General features: G+C 43.2%; 1 protein-coding gene across 1 annotated transcript in view; it reads right to left on the bottom strand.

Annotated features, from left to right (window-relative positions):
* mmp16a (matrix metallopeptidase 16a (membrane-inserted)) overlaps positions 1-19,621 on the bottom strand; it is a 53,034-nt gene extending 33,413 nt beyond the window's left edge. Inside the window, 3 exon segments of the mRNA XM_084152138.1 lie at positions 10,976-11,280; positions 18,336-18,458; positions 19,479-19,621. Coding sequence (XP_084008264.1) covers positions 10,976-11,280; positions 18,336-18,458; positions 19,479-19,582 — 532 coding nt within the window. The 5' untranslated portion in view covers positions 19,583-19,621.
* Positions 19,622-23,316: the final 3,695 nt, after the last annotated feature.

Genomic DNA, 23,316 nt, shown 5'->3' with positions numbered 1-23,316 from the left:
TTCTGGTGTCCTTTGACAGCTCTTTGGTCTTGGCCATAGTGGAGTTTGGAGTGTGACTGTTTGAGGTTGTGGACAGGTGTCTTTTATACTGATAACAAGTTCAAACAGGTGCCATTAATACAGGTAACGAGTGGAGGACAGAGGAGCCTCTTAAAGAAGAAGTTACAGGTCTGTGAGAGCCAGAAATCTTGCTTGTTTGTAGGTGACCAAATACTTATTTTCCACCATAATTTGCAAATAAATTCATAAAAAATCCTACAATGTGATTTTCTGGATTTTTTTCCTCAATTTGTCTGTCATGATGAAAATTACTCATCTTTTTAAGTGGGAGAACTTGCACAATTGGTGGCTGACTAAATACTTTTTTTCCCCACTGTATGTCTGAGCTAATGCTCTCCGCACTATACGAGATACTACACACCAACATTGCAAGTGCAGTGTTGAATTTGTGACAAAACATTCGCCTCTCAACTTTGCCTTTGAAACTTTGAAGACTACAAGCCCTGCTAGAGATCAACCAACCAGTTCAACTAAATTTGATGTGAATGTTACTTCAAATGTTACTTCACTACTTCAATGTTTTTCAAAGTACCTAAGAGGCTGAACACCTAACAACTTTGTTATAACAAACCTTTCACCAAACCAAAGGGTGCTCAACTATAATCCATCCCTGACCAAAATACTTGCCTGTTTCCCTTCGCAGCCCCTCCCTCCCTCCCCTGTTCTCTAACTCTCCATACTACCTAGGGTGTGTATAGAAGCAGCAACAGCCGCGGTAGCTCCAGAGCTCCAGGATAATAGGGGATGGATCTCTCTGTTCTAGCCCCAGGCCTCCCACCCTCACTCTGGCTACAGCAGCTGAACATCACCCCCTCTCTGTCTCTCTCCTCTCTCCCACTGCCGATTGTGCTAGCACGACGCTGGCAGGTATTACTGTTCTCTCTCTCTCTCTCTCTCTGTCTGTCCTCCTGCACCTCAGGGAGTTGAAGACACTGGAGATAGATAGTGTTTTGAGGGAGAGGGGAGGGGAGGGGAATAGGGTTGGAGAGATAGCGAGAGAGAGATAGAGGGAGAGAGAGAGAGAGAGAGATAGAGACAGAGCGATAGAGAGAGCGAGAGAGAGAGAGAGAGAGAGAGAGAGAGAGAGAGAGAGAGAAGAGAGAGAGAGAGAGGGCAACCAGTGAAGAATAAACACCATTGTAAATACAACCTATATTTATGTTTGATTTATTTTCACTTTTGTACTTTAACTATTTGCACATCATTACAACACGGTATATATACATAATATGACACTTGAAATGTCTTTATTCTTTCTGAACTTTTGTGAGTGTAATGTTTACTGTTAATGTTTTATTGTTATGTTTTATTATCTACTTCACTTGCTTTGGCAATGTAAACATATGTTTCCCGTGCCATAAAAAGCCCTTTAAATTGAATTGAAATTGAATTGAGAGAGAGAGAGAGAGAAGAGAGAGAGAGAGATGAGAGAGAGGAGGAGAGATAGAGAGAGAGAGAAAGAGAGAGAGAGACAGAGAGAGAGAGAGAGAGAGAGAAGAGAGAGAGAGAGAGAGACAGAGAGAGAGAGAGAGAGAGAGAGACAGAGAGGAGAGAGAGAGAGAGAGTGGAGAGAGAGAGAAGAGAGAGAGAGAGAGAGAGAGAGAGAGAGAGAGAGAGAGAGAGAGAGAGAGAGAGGAGAGAGAGAGAGAGAGAGAGAGAGAGAGAGAGAGAGAGAGAGAGAGAGAGAGAGAGAAGAGAGAGAGAGAGAGAGAGAGAGAGAGAGAGAGAGACAGAGAGTGAGAGAGACAGAGAGAGAGGAGAGAGAGAGAGAGAGAGAGAGAGAGAGAGAGAGAGAGAGAGAGAGAGAGAGGGAGGCAGGACACTAAAATATATTACCAGGCCCTATTGAATGTGACCTATTCATCGTTATGCTCGCTGCATCACTGACAGAGTCACAGAGTGCTTCATTCACTAACGACTTGACCTAGTTCCTAACATCACATGACATGCACCCACAATGTTGGGCTGTGATCTCTATTATAAGTGGTGTATGTTCTGTATGTAGTCATTGTTATCTACACGCGGTGTATTTCTTGTACTGTAATATACTGTCAACTGGTACAGTATGTTTAAAATATACTGTTTATGATTGATGAGTTACACTTCTAATTCACTACTAATGTTTTCCAGCCATATGTCTTATAACTATTAAATGAACTGCTAAGATTGTGCCAAATAATTCTCTCCAGCTGTGTATTTGGTTTGCTAACTTGCTAGTGTGTGTACGTGCATGTATGCATGCAGACTAAGGGGTTGGTAGACTTTCAGCATGTGTACAGAAATATGAGAGATATATATATACACCACCGGTCAAAAGTTTTAGAACACCTAATCATTCAAGGGTTTTCTTTATTTTTACTATTTTCTACATTGTAGAATAATAGTGAAGACATCAAAACTATGAAATAACACATATGGAATCATGTAGTAACCAAAAAATGTTGAACAAATCAAAATATATTTAATATTTTGAAATTCTTCAAATAGCCACCCTTTGCCTTGATGACAGCTTTTCACACTCTTGGCATTATCTCAACCAGCTTCATGAGGTAGTCACCTGGAATGCATTTCAATTAACAGGTGTGCCTTCTTAAAAGTCAATTTGTGGAATTTATTTCCTTCTTAATGCCTTTGAGCCAATCAGTTGTGTTGTGACAAGGTGGGGGTGGTATACAGAAGATAGCCCTATTTGTCAAAGACCAAGTCCATATTATACAGCTCAAATAAGCAAAGAGAAACGACAGTCCATCATTACTTTAAGACATGAAGGTCAGTAAATCCGGAAAATTTCAAGAACTTTTAAAGTTTCTTCAAGTGCAGTCGCAAAAAAAACATCAAGCACTATGATGAAACTGGCTTTCATGAGGACCGCCACAGGAATGGAAGACCCAGAGTTACCTCTGCTGCAGAGGATAAGTTCATTAGAGTTACCAGCCACATACATTTCAGCCCAAATAAATGCGTCATAGAGTTCAAGTAACAGACACCTCCACATCAACTGTTCAGAGGAGACTGTGTGAATCAGGCCTTCATGTTCGAATTGCTGCAAAGAAACGACTACTAGGACAACAATAATAAGAAGAGACTTGCTTGGGCCAAGAAACACGAGCAATGGACATCGGTGGAAATCTGTATTTTGGTCTGATGAGTCCAAATGTGAGATTTTTGGTTCCAACCGCCGTGTCTTTGTGAGACGCGGTGTGGGTGAACAGATGATTTCCGCATGTGTGGTTCCCACAGTGAGGCATGGAGGAGGAGGTGTGATGGTGTGGGGATGCTTTGCTGGTGACACTGTCTGTGATTTATTTAGAATTCAAGGCACACTTAACCAGCTTGGCTACCACAGCATTCTGCAGCGATACGCCATCCCATCTGGTTTGGGCTTAGTGGGACTATAATTTGTTTTTCAACAGGACAGTGACTCAACACACCTCCAGGCTGTGTAAGGGCTATTTGACCAAGAAGGAGAGTGATGGAGTGCTGCATCAGATGACCTGGCCTCCACAATCACCTAACCTCAACCCAATTGAGATGGTTTGGGATGAGTTGGACCGCAGAGTGAAGGAAAAGCAGCCAACAAGTGCTCACCATATGTGAGAACTCCTTCAATACTGTTGGAAAAGCATTCCAGGTGAAGCTGGTTGAGAGAATGCCAAGAGTGTGCAAAGCTGTCATCAAGGCAAAGGGTGGCTATTTGAAGAATCTAAAATATAAAATATATTTTGATTTGTTTAACACTTTATTGGTTACTACATGATTCCATATGTGTTATTTTATAGTTTTGATGTCTTCACTATTATTCTACAATGTAGAAAATAGTAAAAATAAAGAAAAACCCTTGAATGAGTCGGTGTTCTAAAACTTTTGACCTGTAGTGTATATATATATATATATATATATATATATATATATATATATATATATATATATATATAGAGAGAGAGAGAGAGAGAGAGAGAGAGAGAGAGAGAGTGATAGAGAGAGAGAGAGAGAGAGAGAGAGAGAGAGAGAGAGAGAGAGAGAGAGAGAGAGAGAGAGAGAGAGAGAGAGAGAGAGAGAGAGAGAGATGGGGAAAGAAGTGACAGGCAGAGTTGTGACGTCACCCACAGCTGTTCTCTACAAACACACAGACACACAAAGGGAGAGCTGAGGGAATGAGACCGAGAGAGGCGAGAGGGGGTGAAAGCTAGAGAGGGGGAGACGGACAGAGAGGATGTGGAGAAGAGCGATGGAGAGATGAAGCGAGGGTGTGAAGGAAGCGATAGTTGTAAAGAAGGGAGGAGAAAAGAGAGGGATGTGGGAGTGTTTGGAGGCGAAAACAGGAAAGATGTACAAGTGTGAGGATAGGATACAGGTCATAAGATGAGGAAGTACAACTGGCCCCTAGATAATAATAGCCTGGTAACCTCCTACTGTTGCTAAAGGCTACAGGGTGAGTCAGGGAGTTATTCACCCCAGGTTCTCAATTCAATTCAATTCATTTCAAAGGGCTTTATTGGTATGGGAAACATATGTTTACATTGCCAAAGCAAGTGAAATAGATAATAAACAAAAGTGAAATAAACAATAAAAAAATAACAGTAAACATTACTCTCACAAAAGTTCCAAAGGAATAGAGACGTTTCAAATGTCATATTATGTCTATATACAATGTGCAAATAGTTAAAAGTACAAAAGGGAAAATAAATCAACATAAATATGGGTTGTGTTTACAATGGTGTTTGTTCTTCACTGGTTGCCCTTTTTCTTGTGGCAACAGGTCACAAATCTTGCTGATGGGATGGCACAGAGTGGTATTTCACCCAAGATATGGGAGTTTATCAAAATTTGATTTGTTTTGTGGGTCTGTGTAATCTGAGGGAAATATGTGTCTCTAATATGGTCATACATTTGGCAGTAAGTTAGGAAGTGCAGCTCAGTTTCCACCTCATTTTGTGGACATAGCCTGTCTTCTCTTGAGAGCCAGGTCTGCCTGCGGCGGCTTCTCTCAATGGCAAGGTCAGTTGGGTCAGTCACAATGGTCAGGTATTCTGCCACTGTGTACTCTCTGTTTAGGGCCAAATAGCATTCTAGTTTGCTCAGCTTTTTATTTATTATTTCCAATGAGTCATTATCTTTTTGTTTCTCATGATTTAGTTGGGTCTAATTGTGTTGCTGTCCTGGGGCTCTGTGGGGTCTGTTTGTGTTTGTGAACAGAGCCCCAGGACCAGCTTGCTTAGGAGACTCTTCTCCAGGTTCATCTCTCTGTAGGTAATGGCTTTGTTATGGAAGGTTTGGGAATCACTTCCTTTTAGGTGGTTGTAGAATTTAAAGGCTGTTTTCTGGTTTTTATCATTAGCAGATATCGGCCTAATTCTGCTCTGCATGCATTATTTGGTGTTTTACATTGTACACAAGGATATTTTTGCAGAATTCTGTAGCTAGCTACAGTACATGTCTTAACAAAAGACTCCACTATGCAAGTATACATTTCAATAGATTGTCACTGCAACTGTTGATAGACATACTAGCTGGTAAATTCACTCTGGCTATGTACTCCGATTTCAGACCACGGGTAAGATAGTCTAGCTAGCTACATTTTCAGATATTACACGTTTCTAATTTTGACATAAAGTATTTTCATTTCAAGTTAAAGTGTACTGTTAGCTAGCTAACGTTAGCTGGCGGGTTCACTAACTAACATTACGTCATGTGTTGGGATACATTGTTTCCCTAGCTAGCTATCAAGCTACATGTCTTAACAAATGACTCTCATCTTAGTGTGCCAGAGCGCAGAATAACTGATGAATTTACGAACAATCAACACCCGTTGAATATGGCCGCTGTCAGTAAACGTCGGCAAAAATCGTGATTAAATTGTTGCCAGCAGCACAGTTACAGTCACCAGTGGGGTGTTCTCTCATTATGTGTCTAGAAGTAGCTAGCCAATGTTAGCCAGTTAGCTTGTGTGCTTGACTGTTGTTGTGAGGTCAGAACGTTCTGATCAACCCTACTCATTGGCCAGAGCATCCAGTGTGCGTTCTGAACGTGAAACGCTCTGAATTTACGAACGGACAATCTGACAGCACAGTTGCAGTCACCAACGCTCATAACAGCCTAACCAGCTCTGCTAGGGCGAGTAATGTTCAGTGAGCTGTTCTCTCTCACTTAGATGTCTGGAAGTAGCTAGCAAGTTAGTACAGAATGCTCAGATGAACCCTTAAAGAGATGGGTGGGGCTAAAGCTTAAGAGGGTGTGACCGATGCTGAATGGGTGTAGACAAAGATGGGCTCTCCAGTAGTAGTACCAAAACATTCAAAGGCCATTTTCTCAAAAGTGAGTTTACAAGTTTATCAACTTTCAAAGCAAAATTACTTTCCCATTGTTCCTCAACTGTAGTGTATGATATACCATTTTGTAGCTCTGAGTCTCTAATTTTATCCAATGTAAAAACACAATTTCAAATATTGCTTCATAAGACCGATTTGAGCCGGTCGGTCACATATATTGTTTAGGTTTTCTACTGCCAGGTTTACTCCTTCACTATTATAGTGAAACATTTTGTCCAGGAAGTTGTCTAAAATGGATTGAATTTGTTGTTGCCTAATTGTTTTTTGGTAGGTTTCCACACTACTTTCCTTCCATCTATAGCATTTCTTAATATTATTCAGTTCCTTTGGATTTGATGCCACATGATTGAGTATTGCTCTGTGCAAGTAGACTGTGACTTTGCTGTGATCTGATAGGGGTGTCAGTGGGCTGACTGTGAACGCTCTGAGAGACTCTGGGTTGAGGTCAGTCTACAGTACTACTGTCAAGAGATGAGCTATAGGTGTACCTACCGCAGGAGTCCCCTCGAAGCCTACCATTGACTATGTACATACCCAGCGTGTGACAGAGCTGCAGGAGTTGTGACCCGTTTTTGTTGGTTATGTTGTCGTAGTTGTGTCTAGGGGGCTCACTCACTCACTCACTATCCCTCTCTGTCTCAAACCCCCCTCTCTTTCAGGCTGAATCAGACTGGAAATGCCAACAGTGAATTTAGGGCAACCCTACAAGTAGGAATCTTTTCTAATTTTAACTATAACAACGTTGTAATTCCAAGTTACTACATACTTTACATATTACCATGATTAAAACACATACGTTTGTAAGTTTGTCATGCATCGTAGAGTTGTCAAATAATTTAGAGTAGGACCAATAATAGGGGCAACACATGTTTTCTTATCTTTTCTTTTATAAAGCACTAGCTAGCTCATAGCTCAGTGAATAACTACTGTATTTGAGTGTCAATTGAAGATGATGTTCTGAATTACTCTGTTCATGCCAATCTACAGTGGTCCTATGGTTAATTAATGCCATAGAGAAAGCTTCATATTATTATTATTATTAGGAAGTGTCATGTAACAATGTTCTACACAGTAGATACTCCATGCCATTCACATCAACACACACATGCACACACACACCCACACGCACCCCCCCCCACACACACACACACACACACTGAAATAACACACACGGAGGACATTGTCTTGATAAAGATACCCAGACCTTTCTTCATGATTACTTTAAGCAACACATGTATATATTCAGTGGGATGCGTTGCTGCTCGTGAATGTATCATTGAATTGAATGTTTCCATTGATGTGTGGGCAGTGTTGGAAAAAGCAGCCGCATCAATATTACATTGAGGAGAGAGAGGGGCACTGAATCACTAGCTTCTTTGACAGCTGCTTCTCCATCTCATTAGCATTGTGTGCGTGTGTGTCACAAAGATGTGTGTGTGTGTGTGTGTGTGTCTCCGTGTGCATGCCCCATAGGACTCACTTCAGATGTGTCCTTTAATAGCTTACATACCCAGACTCTTTCTCCCCTCTCCCGCCCCTCCACTGGAAATGCTGCATTAACCCTAAACCATCAGCTATCTGCTTCACTTCCTACTTCACAATCTGGAACTCTCTCCAGTACCGCTTGTCTGAACTATTTTCCTCTCCCTGACCTTACATCTCTCCTATCATCCTCCTCTTATCCTCCTCTTTTCCTCGTCTACCTCTCCAGCTGCTTTTTCCTCCTTTTGGGTATCCCACTCTCTCTCATCCCTCTCTCTCATCCCTCTCTTTCATCCCTCTCTCTCATCCCTCTCTCTCATCCCTCTCTCTCATCCCTCTCTCTCATCCCTCTCTCTCATCACTCTCTCTCATCCCTCTCTCTCATCCCTCTCTCTCATCCCTCTCTTTCATCCCTCTCTCTCATCCCTCTCTCTCATCCCTCTCTCATCACTCTCTCTCATCCCTCTCTCTCATCCCTCTCTCTCATCCCTCTCTCATCCCTCTCTCTCATCCCTCTCTCTCATCCCTCTCTCTCAACCCTCTCTCATCACTCTCTCTCATCCCTCTCTCTCATCACTCTCTTTCATCCCTCCCTCTCATCCCTCTCTCTCATCCCTCTCTCTCATTCCTCCCTCTCATTCCTCCCTCTCATCCCTCTCTCTCATCCCTCTCTCTCATTCCTCCCTCTCATTCCTCCCTCTCATCCCTCTCTCATCCCTCTCTCTCATCCCTCTCTCTCAACCCTCTCTCATCACTCTCTCTCATCCCTCTCTCTCATCACTCTCTTTCATCCCTCTCTCTCATTCCTCCCTCTCATCCCTCTCTCTCATCCCTCTCTCTCATCCCTCTCTCTCATTCCTCCCTCTCATCCCTCTCTCTCATCCCTCTCTCTCATCCCTCTCTCTCATCCCTCTCTCTCATTCCTCCCTCTCATCCCTCTCTCTCATCCCTCTCTCATCCCTCTCTCTCATCCCTCTCTCTCCTCCCTCTCTCTCATCCCTCTCTCTCATCCCTCTCTCATCCCTCTCTCTCATCCCTCTCTCTCATCCCTCTCTCATCCCTCTCTCTCATCCCTCTCTCATCCCTCTCTCTCATCCCTCTCTCTCATCCCTCTCTCTCATCCCTCTATCACATCTTCTCTTTCTCTTCACACTCAGACACTCTAACTCCCGCTCATCTCTCCCACGCCTCTCTGTCATGTCCTTCTGTATTTTTTTTATCACTCATATCTCCATCTTTTTCCATATGTTTGTCTCTCTTTCCCTATCCCTCACGCATTCTCTCTCTCTGTCCCTCCCTCCATCTCTCACCCCCTCACTCTCTCTACCTCTTCTTCTCTCTCTCCCTCTCTCTATTCCCCTCTCTCTGGGTCGATGATGACCCTGGTTGTTTTATCCTAGATGGGATGTACTCTGACAGGGCTGCAGACTGCATGCAGGAGGTCAAAGGTCAGATAGTAGGCTTAAACGGAGCGCATCGACCGGCCTGCCGGCGGACCCTGTGGCTCATCATAACTTCCCCTCCTTGCCTGTTCAGCTTGGGTTTATACAGAGAGAGGCACAGCCAAGCCCAGACCAAAGGAACACAACACATTGAGTCCATGCATAGATTGTAAAGCATTTTGATAGGGTCAAATAAGTTCAAACACTCAACTAGTCCAGAGGAGTGTGATGTCATAATCATACAGTGGGGAGAACAAGTATTTGATACACTGCCGATTTTGCAGGTTTTCCTACTTACAAAGCATGTAGAGGTCTGTAATTTTTATCATAGGTACACTTCAACTGTGAGAGACGGAATCTAAAACAAAAATCCAGAAAATCACATTGTATGATTTTTAAGTAATTAATTTGCATTTTATTGCATGACATAAGTATTTGATCACCTACCAACCAGTAAGAATTCCGGCTCTCACAGACCTGTTAGTTTTTCTTTAAGAAGCCCTCCTGTTCTCCACTCATTACCTGTATTAACTGCACCTGTTTGAACTCATTACCTGTATAAAAGACACCTGTCCACACACTCAATCAAACAGACTCCAACCTCTCCACAATGGCCAAGACCAGAGAGCTGTGTAAGGACATCAGGGATAAAATTGTAGACCTGCACAAGGCTGGGATGGGCTACAGGACAATAGGCAAGCAGCTTGGTGAGAAGGCAACAACTGTTGGCGCAATTATTAGAAAATGGAAGAAGTTCAAGATGACGGTCAATCACCCTCGGTCTGGGGCTCCATGCAAGATCTCACCTCGTGGGGCATCAATGATCATGAGGAAGGTGAGGGATCAGCCCAGAACTACACGGCAGGACCTGGTCAATGACCTGAAGAGAGCTGGGACCACAGTCTCAAAGAAAACCATTAGTAACACACTACGCCGTCATGGATTAAAATCCTGCAGCGCACGCAAGGTCCCCCTGCTCAAGCCAGCGCATGTCCAGGCCCGTCTGAAGTTTGCCTCCTTCCCTCAGTAAGAGCATTGAAGATGGGTCGTGGCTGGGTCTTCCAGCATGACAACGACCCGAAACACACAGCCAGGGCAACTAAGGAGTGGCTCCGTAATAAGCATCTCAAGGTCCTGGAGTGGCCTAGCCAGTCTCCAGACCTGAACACAATAGAAAATCTTTGGAGGGAGCTGAAAGTCTGTATTGCCCAGCGTCAGCCCCGAAACCTGAAGGATCTGGAGAAGGTCTGTATGGAGGAGTGGGCCAAAATTCCTGCTGCAGTGTGTGCAAACCTGGTCAAGACCTACAGGAAACGTATGATCTCTGTAATTGCAAACAAAGGTTTCTGTACCAAATATTAAGTTCAGGTTTTCTGATGTATCAAATACTTATGTCATGCAATAAAATGCAAATTAATTACTTTCAAATCATACAATGTGATTTTCTGGATTTTTGTTTTAGATTCCGTCTCTCACAGTTGAAGTGTACCTATGATAAAAATTACAGACCTCTACATGTTTTGTAAGTAGGAAAACCTGCAAAATCGGCAGTGTATCAAATACTTCTTCTCCCCACTGTATATTAGTTGACTACATCATTGTTATGTAAGCATCAATGTCTGTTTACATATTAATGTTAAAGGTTATCATTACCCATCTTACCATCGTGGTTGGGGTTGCCCAGGGTCCAGGGTTCGTCTGAGTCAAAGTGGGTGTCCCCACCGATTCCGGGGCCCGGGAAGTAGGCGTGGGCCAGGAAGCCCCCCTCGCCGTCGAAGGGCGAACTGTCGCCGTGGAAACCCGAGGCAAAGATGATGGTGATGTCCACGTCCTTCTTGGTCCTCTCCAGGTCGCTGTAGGGGACGGCCTCGAAGCGGAGCGGCGTCACGTTCTGCCACACATCGAACGCCCGCCGGATGGCGTCATGGGTCTCCTCCGCGCCCACCTTGGGTGTGACGTTCTTTATGCTGTGGCAGGGGAAGAGGATAGAGGATGGTAGGGGTTAGGCCACACATACTGTGACCCCGTATATCATAACATAGCCTTGGTATTTCAGAGATACCATACATTCTTTAATTAAACCATAAATAGCACATTAACACACACATTCCATATTGTAACATATTATAATGTACCATAGCATACAGCAACACACCACCCATACCAAGTCGTACTACCGAAAAGTGAAGTATAAAAAGGGACTCTGAGAGAGAGTGTGCATCCCAAATGGCACTCTATGCCCCATGGGCCCTGGTCAAAAGTAGTGCACTACAAAGGAAATAGGGTGCCATTTGGGAGGCAGCCAGAGATGCAGCTGAGTCCTCTCCTGCTGTTTGGACTGCTATAGCCAGGTGTTGAGAGAAGAACTAGAGGATTTCCTGATTTCCTGTCCCTGGAATTTTCTTTCTAATTAAGGATTATACACAGCTGACTGCGTCACAAGAGCACCAGCAATCTGCATCTCCAATGGCACCCTACTCCCTATTTAGTGTACTACTTTTGATCAAGGCCCAAAGTGCTCTGGTCAAAAGTAGTGCACTATATAGGGAATAGGGTTTAATTTTGGGACGAAGCCTCAGTCTGGCTTGGCCAATCTCCATACCCTCTTCACCTTAGTCACGCCTAAAATACGGGAAAGAGGGGCACTTTGAATTTAAACTTATTTTTCCTTCTCAACATTGCACTTAAGCATCAGGTTTCATCTCCAGTTTTCTCTTGAGCAGAAGTGGATGAGTGAAGTAGAGAAATCAGACACTAGCTACATTTCTACTGAAGTTAGCTAGTACTCTGGGGCTCATTGTGTTTGTAAAGCCACTCCAGCCCCATGGTGTGCTTTCTTCTATTGAAGGAATCTAAACTGTTAAGGTCGGCTGAGTGTTCATCTCATCTGCTCTTCTGAAGTGATGCCTGCCTCAAAGAAATATTTATGTGAATCAATATCTAATTTTCTCTCTTTGGAGATCATCTGCTCTCTCTCGCTCTCTTGGTTTCTCTCTATCTGTTTCTCTCTGTCTATCTGTCTCTCTTTCTCATCTTGGCTCTTGTGTGTTTACTCTTCTCCACTCTTGCTCTCTGTTTCTTGTCCCCTTCTTTCTTTCCTTTTTCTCTAATTCTTTCAGGCAACATAAAAAACATGGTGAATCTATTGTCTTGTGCTCCTTCTATATCTATTCCTAGGGAGTTTACAGTATCAGCATAGTATAAGCTGAGAGTTGAGCTAACGGCTCAGCAGCTCAGAGGTGATCTTTGACATCTCTCTCTATCTCTCCTCTCCAGACTCACAGTCCTCATGGCTATCTTTTCTTACAGATGGAACTGCTGGACTGTGTATGCTTCCAGTCAGCATTCCAGCATTCTATCTCCCCCGCCTCTCTCTCTCTCTCTCTCTCTCTCTCTCTCTCTCTCTCTCTCTCTCTCTCTCTCTCTCTCTCTGTTGCTTCTCTCTCTCCCTCTCCCTACCTATATCCTCTCGCTTTCTCTCTCTCTATCTCTCTCTCACTCTCTCTCTCTGTCTCTCTCTCTCTCTCTCTCTCTCTCTCTCTCTCTCTCTCTCTCTCTCTCTCTCTCTCTCTCTCTCTCTCTCCCTCTTTCTCTTTCTCTCGCTCTCGCTTTCTCTCTCTCTCTCCCTACCTCTATCCTCTCTCTCTCTCTCTCTCTCTCTCTCTCTCTCTCTCTCTCTCTCTCTCTGTCTCTCTCCATCTCCCTACCTCTATCCTCTCTCTCTCTCTCTCTCTCTCTCTCTCTCTCTCTCTCTCTCTCAGACCTTCTCAGACCTCTACAGAGGCCTCTGGTTAGGCAGAAGGCAGTAGGCTGTTGTTTGAGGAGCTTGTTAATCGTCTATTGTCTCTCAGTGTTACGACAGTAAACACACAAAATACAACAGAAACCCAAACAGATGACAAGACGAGTAAATCTTTGATTTTACAGCACCCCTACTCTCCTTCTCCCTCTCTTGCTCTCTCTCTCTCTCTCTCTCTCTCTCTCTCTCTCTCGCTCTCTTTTCCTCTCTCTTCATCTGTCTCTTGGGTCAGAAGCTGTTACTCTAACTGAAAATGAAAGAAGTCTTGTTTATTTATTCCCAGGGGGACATTTGCCACCAAGGTGTCTCTCTAATCCGCCGCTGGTTGGATTGAACTTTGACTGTCTGCAGCTGTCCGTCGTCACATGATGACTCTCTGGGCTCTCTGAGGCACAGCTTGATGCTGAGGTACTCTGAGGCCACACACTCATGATGTCATTATGAGGAACACAACTACCCAGGCAGAGTGTCCCGTGATTGGTTGTTTCAGTCAGAAACGTGTCATTCTGACGAGTGATTGGCTGTTAGCGTCAGAATTGTGTCGTAATCTTCAGTGCCGTTGAATGAACACCATGACTAGTATACTTGATGGGTGGTCCTCTTAGGTTAGATCTTAGTGGAAGATTGTGGGTGTTGATTGCAGTGTGGTTTGTGAATCAGTGGTCCATAACTGGAATGTAACAGGAACTTTACAATTGTTAACTAAGGTTATTGTTCTAGAATCTCCAGTATATCAGATTTGGATGCACTCTGCGGTATGCCAAACAAAATCAAGCAAACAGGGAAAAATATGTCCCTGAAATACATATCAGCTGATCGAGCAAACTTGATACAGCGGCTGTAGAACCACTTTCTCACGGACACTGAGATTAGATGTAAGAACTCTCCACTCTGCAGTCTACATAAATAGGCTAAGTGTCCTTGTTTTACCTTGTCTAACAATGTAATGACTCCTACACCTCACCTCACCTCACCTAAAATATTAAACCTATACGGCTATGACCACTTAAAATATTAAACCTATACGGCTATGACCACCTAAAATATTAAACCTATACGGTTATGACCACTTAAAATATTAAACCTATATGGCTATGACCACTTAAAGAATAAAAGGCAAAGAGAAAGTGCACTTACATTTTTTAAAAAACAGTTTCACCCCTTTAGCCTAATTTAGTAATACAGTATGCATTTTCTGCAACACTGAAGGGCCAAACAAATAGGAGTTCCTGCCATTGTCTCCACTCAGTTTGTTAAAGTTACCCAAAGAGTACAAATCGTTGTTGCTGACAATAAACTGCTTGGGAGTCAGAAGCATACAGTAGAGAGAGCGGGGAGAGAGAGAGTAGTGTATGGATGCATGTTGTTTTAATGAGGGTGAGCTATAAGGCTGTACACTACCTCCATACTCCATGCTGGGAGAGTTATGGGGATGCTAGGGCTAATTATCACCTCCCTACCATTAGCATGTGCCTACTATATGTCAATGAATGCACATGTCCAGTACCAACAGAGAGAGGCACAATCACTTAACTGGCAAACACCCAGACTTCCACTCAAGTTACATGGATACACAGCCTCTCTCATAGAAAAACATCAAGACAATACATTGCAGAGCAGAAGTGGATGGGATAGTTAGGATGATGGGACATGGTAGACAGAGGACGGATGTGACTTTATCCCCATCTGGCCAGCCCAGCTACTGGAGACAACCACACACACACACACACTCTCCCTCTGCCCTCGTCCTCACACACTCCCTCTCCCAAAATGTTGTATCTCGTTATATAACCATAATCTGACTCAGCTTTCCGCTCTGTATCGCTACCTCTGTCTCTCTCAGTCCTGTTTCTGTCTCTCTCTCTCTCTCTCTCTGTGTCTCCCTCTCTTCATCTCACTCTCTCTCTTTCTCTCAGTGTTCTATAAGCATCAGGTCATTGTATCTAACATAGGATTTCATATACTGTATAATACTGTACATTACAGTTCTACTGCAGCACTCTCCTCTCCCTCATCTCTCCTCTCCTCTCCCTCCCTCATCTCTCCTCTCCGTCATCTCTCCTCTCCCTCCCTCATCTCTCCTCTCCTCTCCCTCCCTCATCTCTCCTCTCCCTCCCTCCCTCCCTCCCTCCCTCCCTCCCTCATCTCTCCTCTCCTCTCCTCTCCCTCCCTCATCTCTCCTCTCCTCTCCCTCCCTCATCTCTCCATCTCATTCCTGCCATTGCTACAGTTCATGAGTGGGTCACAGATTCCAGATTGTAATCAGGGTTTTGGTAATACTGTTCATATCTATCCTTCAAGGCAGACAAAAATGTAAATTCTTTTTTATTCTGAAGCTCAAGGATTAGTCCATAAAGTCTGGGATTGGGGGCAGTTATACTGTTGTACAGTACATTTTAAAATGTAGGGCCAGGCAGAGACCTATATTTGATCTGGTATTGCAAAAATTACATTACAATTTTTACATATATTTATTGGTATTTAGCTTTAAAGTCTGATATGTGTTATTGAGTAATGATATTTTGAGACATGGGTGTAATCCTATCTGATGTAGTGTGGACACAGCCTAAGAGTACCCCTCAATAACATAACAACGTGGCATATGGTCTTTACTAAACTCTACAACTACCGACCATGTACATGGTTAGATTACGCCTGAAAATAGATTGTTGAAAGAATGAGATAGAGAGAGATAAAAGGAGCGTGAAAAAAGGAGGAGAAGAAGAGGATCGCGAGGAGTGGCTTCAATGTTCAGATTAAAGAAGAATGACATGGTAGCTGTCCTTCTAATGTGTGTGTGTGTCTGTCTGTCTGTCTGTCATTCTGTCTGTCTGTCTGTCTGTCTGCAAGGCTGGATGCAAGTCAGACTGTTGTATAAAAAGAGAGAGGGAGGATTGTGATATCTAATGAGTTGAGTAAGGCTGCTAGTTAAGTTTGTAGAGAGGACACGAGAGGGTATTCTACCTCTGGTCTAGCCAGGTTTCAGTATAGGACTTGTTAAGGCAGGAGATGTATAGCTAGTAGCTAGGGGAAAACTAAACTGTGCTTCTGGGGTTATTTTTCTTTATCTACAGTGCATTCGGAAAGTATTCAGACCCCTTGACTTTTTCCACATTTTGTTACGTTACAGCCTTGTTCTAAAATTGATGAAATCGTTTTTTCCCCCTCATCAATCTACACACAATACCCCATAATGACAAGCAAAAACCAAATAATGAAAAAGAAAAAACAGGTTTGTAGAAATTTTTGCAAATGTATAAAATAAAATAAACTGAAATATTACATTTACATAAGTATTCAGACCTTTAACTCAGTACTTTGTTGAAGAACCTTTGGCAGCAATTACAGCCTTGAGTCTTCTTGGGTATGACGCTACAAGCTTGGCACACCTGTATTTGGGGAGTTTCTCCCATTCTTCTCTGCAGATCCTCTCAAACTCTGTCAGCTTGGATGGGGAGCGTCGCTGCACAGCTATTTTCAGGTCTCTCCAGAGATGTTCGATCGGGTTCAAGTCTGGGCTCTGGCTGGGCCACTCAAGGACATTCAGAGACTTGTCCCAAAGCCACTAATGCGTTGTCTTGGCTGTGTGCTCAGGGTTGTTGTCCTGTTGGAAGGTGAACCTTCGCCCCAGTCTGAAGTCCTGAGAGCTCTGGAGCAGGTTTCCGTCAAGGATCTCTCTGTACCTTGCGCCGTTCATCTTCCACTCGATCCTGACTAGTCTCCCAGTCCCTGACGCTGAAAAACATCCCCACAGCATGATGCTGCCACCACCATGCTTCACCGTAGGGATGGTGCCAGGTTTCCTCCAGACGTGACGCTTGGCATTCAGGCCAAAGAGTTCAATCTTGGTTTCATCAGATCAGAGAATCTTGTTTCTCATGGTCTGAGTGATTTTGGTGCCTTTTGGCAAACTCCAAGCGGGCTGTCATGTGCCTTTTACTGAGGAGTGGCTTCCGTCTGGCCACTCTACCATACAGGCCTGATTGGTGGAGTGCTGCAAAGATGGTTGTCCTTCTGGAAGGTTCTCCCATTTCCACAGAGGAACTCTGGAGCTCTGTCAGAGTGACCAAATGGGTTCTTGGTCACCTCCCTGACCAAGGCCCTTCTCCCCGATTGCTCAGTTTGGCCAGGCGGCCAGCTCTAGGAAGAGTCTTGATGGATCCAAACTTCTTCCTTTTAAGAATGATAGAGGCCACTGTGTTCTCAATTTCGAGTCTCATTGCAAAGGGTCTGAATATTTATGTAAATAAGGTATTTCTGTTTGTTTTTTTATAAGTGTGCAAACATTTCTAAAAACCTGTTTTTGCTTTGTCATTATGGGGTATTGATTGTAGATTGATGAGGTATGTTTTTAATTTAATCAATTTTATAATAAGGCTGTAACGTAACAAAATGTGGAAAAAGTCTAGGGGTCTGAATACTTTCCTTACTGTACAATATAATATAGTGTATCGTTGCTGTCTGCTGAAAAATATAACTCAAATGTATTTATTTTTGTACATGTTTTGAAAGCAATGTACTCAATGTACTGTATGAGTACTCTAGGACCAAGAGAATATATTCGAAATAGCTTCTGATGTTTCGTAATTGTATGTTCGTTAATGGGAAAATATGGCAGTTTTAAAAAGTCCCTGAAAAGTTTCTGTTTTGGAGGGTTTCATCAGACAACGACCAATATAATACAGTATATGCAACTTAACTGTAGCTTTTTATCCAAAGCGACTTACAGTAAATAGAGTGAATCCCTTTGTAGTATGTGATCCCTGCGGGTATTGAACCCAACGACCTTAGTGTTGTTAGTGTCGTGCTCTTACCAACTGAGCCACACAGGACCGTTCAGATATAGCCTAGCTGAGAGGTTGCCACATGTCTTCACCTAGTAAGACATTCTTATCTAGACGCATGAACAACATGAAACCTAGACACATCCTCAGGCACACGTCAGCCCCATATAGTAAAGCCCACGTTTTAAAGTACTGTATGAATTGTTTTAACCAAAAATCAATCACTAATCAACCAATCACCAACCAACCATCTAACCAACCCATCAATCAACTCACCTGTATGCGATATGCTTATGCTACCAACCAACCAACCAATCACAGACCAACCAACCAATCACCAACCAACCAACCAATCACAAACCAACCAACCAATCACCAACCAGCACACCAACCAACCAATCACCAAGCAACCAACCAACCAAGCAACCAATCAACTCACCTGTATGTGATATGCTTATGCTGCCACTTCTGCCCCGTTAGGGCGTACCGCTTTTTCCGGACACTGAATTTGGACGCCCCTCCTAGCTGGTCTGGTACACCACATCGAGGCTTCTTCATCCAGCTAGGAAGAACAGAGTGCTTGGCTGAACAAACTATGTAATGCAATCCTGTCATTACTTCCAATACACACACACACAAACACGCTTGTGGACACACACTAATCTGCAAAGAAATAGACACATAATAAGAGATATGCCTCACCTTACTGTGTTATCGCTAACATCATTATACGGAGCACAAAGAAACAGAAAATGATACTTTAGAATGCAATTTAGTCATCACATATTCCACCACATTATTGTAACTGATTTGATACACACATCATAACATTGATCTCAGCAGCAAAAAAGGTACTTGTTTGTCTAATCCTTTTAACACAACCAAACTGCACCTTCTTAGACTCCTTGTGTGCATCCCAAATAGCACCCTATTCCCTATATAGTGCACTACTTTTAATCATGCATCCTAAATGGCACCCTATTCCCTATATAGTGCACTACTTTTAATCAGAGCCCTATGAGCCCTGGAGAAAAGTAGTGCACTATATAGGAAATAGGGTGCCATTTGGGATAAAGCCATAGGGTCTCTTACACATGTTGATTGGTTCAATGAGCAGCAGAGAGACAGAAAGGCAGACAGGAAGACTGAAGCTGTCATTCCCTTTTCTAGGCTTCTAGGTTCAGAGTAATACCGTGGCATTTACCCTGACTTTGATCTGCTGGTGTAGGTGTGTCTGCTGTAAAAGAGCCCTTTGATCACATTAAAACGGGACACTTAACCCGTGTGATGCTAACTCTGTGTCTGGGAAACACTCTCGTCTGTTCTCTTCTATTCCGGAATGTCAAGCAGAGAATCAGGACAGCATTACAGGTATGTTTATAAAGGTCTGTCTGTCTGTAACTGTTTATTGGATGTTTAGGGACGTTCGTCAACCTACAATGAAGTTGGACTGCACAGAATGAATGATTTACAAAGCACCTTGCATCCCAAATAACTACTCATTATGTGATCAAGATGAATAATTATGTGCATCTTCTTTCTCAAACCGATCCCCTACAACATGCAAAGCGGTGAGACTCACTCTATAGTGTTCCTGTCCAGCGATCCTGTGATGTTGAGGCCATAGAGACGCTGCATGGCAGCGATAGCAGACTGCATGGTCTGGGCCGTCCGCAGGACCGACATTCTGGGGTCTGTAGGGGGAAGGTAGCCATACCTCTGGAGCCATGTCTGAAGAGGGGAGCGAGGGAAGGAGGGGGGAGAGAGAGAGAAAGGACACAGAGGTGAGAGGTCAGCAAATGGTCAATCTGAGTCAAATAATGTAAAATTCCAATAAGGTAGGCTTTATGTATACTACTTTATAAGAGCCATTGAAACCCACACAACCATCAAACAGTGGTGTAAAGTACTTAAGTAAAAATACTTTAAAGTACTACTTAAGTAGTTTTTTGGGGTATCTGTACTTTACTGTTGATATTTTTGACAACTTTTACTTTTACTCCACTACATTCCTAAAGAAAATTATGTACTTTCTACTCCATACATTTCCCATGACACCCATAAGTACTTGTTACATTATGAATGCTTAGCAGGACAGTAAAATGTATCAAGAGAACATCCCTGGTCATCCCTACTGCCTCTGATCTGGCGGACTCATTAAACACACATGCATCATTTGTAAATTATGTCTGAGTGTTGGAGTGTGCCCCTGGCTATCCGTAAATTTAAAAAACAAGAACATCGTACTGTCTGGTTAACTTAATATAAGGAATTTGAAATGATTTATGCTTTTACTTTTGATACTTAAGTATATTTGAGTAAAATCAAATACTTTTAGACTTTTACTCAAGTAGTATTTTACTGGGTGACTTTCACTTTCACTCACTTTTACTTGAGTCATTTTCTATTAAGGTATCTTTGCTTTTACTCAAGTATGATAATTAGGTACTTTTTCCACCACTGCCATCAAATATGATTAGAGTGAAACAGTAATATACTATCAATTCAACCATAAACCCTGCATGTAAAAAACGCTTAGTTGGAGAAGCAATGCCATTTTCAATTTTGGTAGTTGTTGGCACTATAAATAATTTCCAAAAAGTGCCCATGCTAAAAATGTCAAGTGTCCATCCAGGCAGGAGCATTTTAGCAGCCAGCCAGCAGCATCTAGCTACAGTGTTAGTGAGGAGACTGGCAGAGAGACAGAAAGAGAGATCCTCTGATGACCTTTCAGCGTGGGAATGTTATCTATTATCACATCGTCTGCTTGTCAGAAAGCACTCTGATGTAATGGAGCTTTCAGGGCACCCGATAAAATCTGAGATCTCTATACGAAGGGAGGAGAGGCGAGAAGAGGGGAGGGGAGGGGAGAGGAGAGGAGAGGGCCTTGGTCAAAAGCAGTGCAGTATAGAGGGAATAGGTGTATTTGGGACACAGTCATAGAGCAGTAAGCCAACAGCAATGAGCTGGAAGCAGGGAATCACCAGAGCATAAACACCTCCCTACAGAGCTATTATGGTGCTGCATTACTGCATTACACATGAAAAAGACCCGCTCCTCTCATCTTCTCTCCTGCCTGGTAATAAAACACAATCTCACACATACTGTAGCTCAAATCCATATCCACTCCACTCAGAGAGAAGGGGAGGGGAAGACACACACACTGAGAGAGAGAGAGAGAGAGCGAGCGAGAGAGAGAAAATAGAGAGAATAAAAAAGAGACAGAGAGATGCACAGAGAAAGGCTTGGAGTAGAGTCTCACCAACAGTTCTGCCATTACTCCACCAATGAGGTCACACAGACTATTTTATGACCAACGCAACCAATAGGCTACAGTGGAACACAGATAGGCCTAGTGGTAGAAAGAAAACAACCTGGCATACAGACATGTGTGAAACGTGTCCAATACTCGTATATTGAGGGCAAACGTGTGAAAATACTGCCATGATAGCAGAAAAACCCAAGGAGACAGCTATTGTAGTATTACAGTATGACGTCTAAATTGACATCCCATATTTCAACCAGATATAGTGATTGGCACACAACAGTACAGGAGGATGACTGATCCCTGATGCACTGACTTCCGATCCCAAAAGACTCTGGGTAGGGAGTGAAGTAAAGAGAGTCACACAAACAGAGGCAGTGACAGTTTGTCACTTGACGGTCTTCTACATGGCAGGTGTCAAACTGCTGTGTGGAGAAATGGTGTGAGAAGAGGAGAGATGAAGAGAGGAGGGGAATTGAGCAAAGATCACGTTAAAGCCTTGCGATTGTTCTGATTTATTACAGGAAAGCACATAGACTACTACTGTACTATATGCACATGCCACACTTACATTCAGAAAGACAGACAGAGAGACCAATGAAGAGCAGCGAATGTGACAGACAGCCAATGAGACAGATCTCCAACAATTGTCATTCTCCTCACATTCATTCTCACCCTGCATCAACCCACTACTGAACTTAGCAAGACGCACACACTATGCTATTGTTCGATTCTATTCAAACCTGACGTGAGGGATAACGCCAACTGATCCGTGCTTCAGTACAGTAGTGATCTGTAATACAGTGTGAAGTATGCAGGCTAGGAGTTTACGTTACACAGAGCACTCACTACATCTGACATTGAACTGTTGAGAGGGCTTGTTCTGCCCCACTGCTCCTCCTGAATCACACACACCCTTGCACACACACACACACACACACACACACACACAGAGGGAGCTTTTCATGATAGGATTCAGTGTGGTCCAAACATGTCAGTCAGTCCTTCCACATCCCTGCACCTTCATCCCCTCTCTGTGTTCTTACAACTGCTGGATAGAGTCCCAAATGGCACCCTATTCCATATTCCCTACTTACTGCACTCCTTTCGACCAGGGCCCATAAAAGCCTGGAGGAGAGGGAGATGTTTTTATTTTTATTTAAACAACCTCTTTCTTTCTTTTTGATATTTTTTTGTATTGTTCTTATTTGTCCATGCAAGGGTTAAAATACAGAGAGCTGTTTAAGTGTCTCTCTCTCTCTCTCTCTCTCTCTCTCCATCTTTTACCACACCTATTCTCTCCATCTTTCTCTCTCTATGCGAGGGGATGATAACATATATGGTGTGTGTCAGTTATTCTCAGGGCTGAAATGGCCCCCAGGGGGACAGAGGCTAGATACAGTCCAGTGTGATTCCCAGTGAACTAGTCAGGTAATGACACTAGTACACCACCTATAAATACACAGAAACAGACACATTGTACTGTACATACGCCAATAATACTCAATAAGGAAAACTACGCAAATAGACTGATCATCGCATTCAGTGAACATTCTATTTTGTAACTTGCTAATGAATTGGACAGCCACGACCCTCAGCTTTCAGGTACACTTGATAATCAGCAGATTATGCACTCATGATACAAGGATTAATCCATCACTGTAAGTTTGTAGAAAAACACATGAGGGATCTGCAGGCCCTGAGAAATGTACTATAGGCTCTCTCTTGCTCTATCGCTGTCTTTTTTCTTCTGTATATCTCTCTCCCTCTCAATCCCTATTTCTCTCTCCCTCCGTCTCCCTATCTCTTTCTTTCACTCCCTCTCCCCCTCTCTCTCCTGCTCTCTCTCTATCTCTCTCTGCCCTTCGACCACAGCTCCTGGACGACATGGAAGCTATTACAGTAAAATACTATCTGTGATAGTGCTGTCCTGGCACTTTTCAGGCGCTTCAGGGGGTATAACAGAAATTAGGATGAAAAGTACACCGTTTAGACATTAGGTAAACAACGCCACCACTATCCGCAACCACTATCACGTTGTTTCCTGTGAGTCAAATGGGACTCAATCGTTTTGCTAGGAATAAAAATATACATATATTTATTTTTTGTATCTCTTTTCATTTATTTTTTATTTTTAGCAGACGCACTTATCCAG

This window comes from Coregonus lavaretus (assembly GCF_964263955.1).
Source record: "Coregonus lavaretus genome assembly, chromosome: 34".
NCBI classification, from domain to species: domain Eukaryota; kingdom Metazoa; phylum Chordata; class Actinopteri; order Salmoniformes; family Salmonidae; genus Coregonus; species Coregonus lavaretus.
The sequence above is the reverse complement of the archived record's forward strand: the minus strand, read 5'-3'. Positions and strand labels throughout refer to the sequence as shown.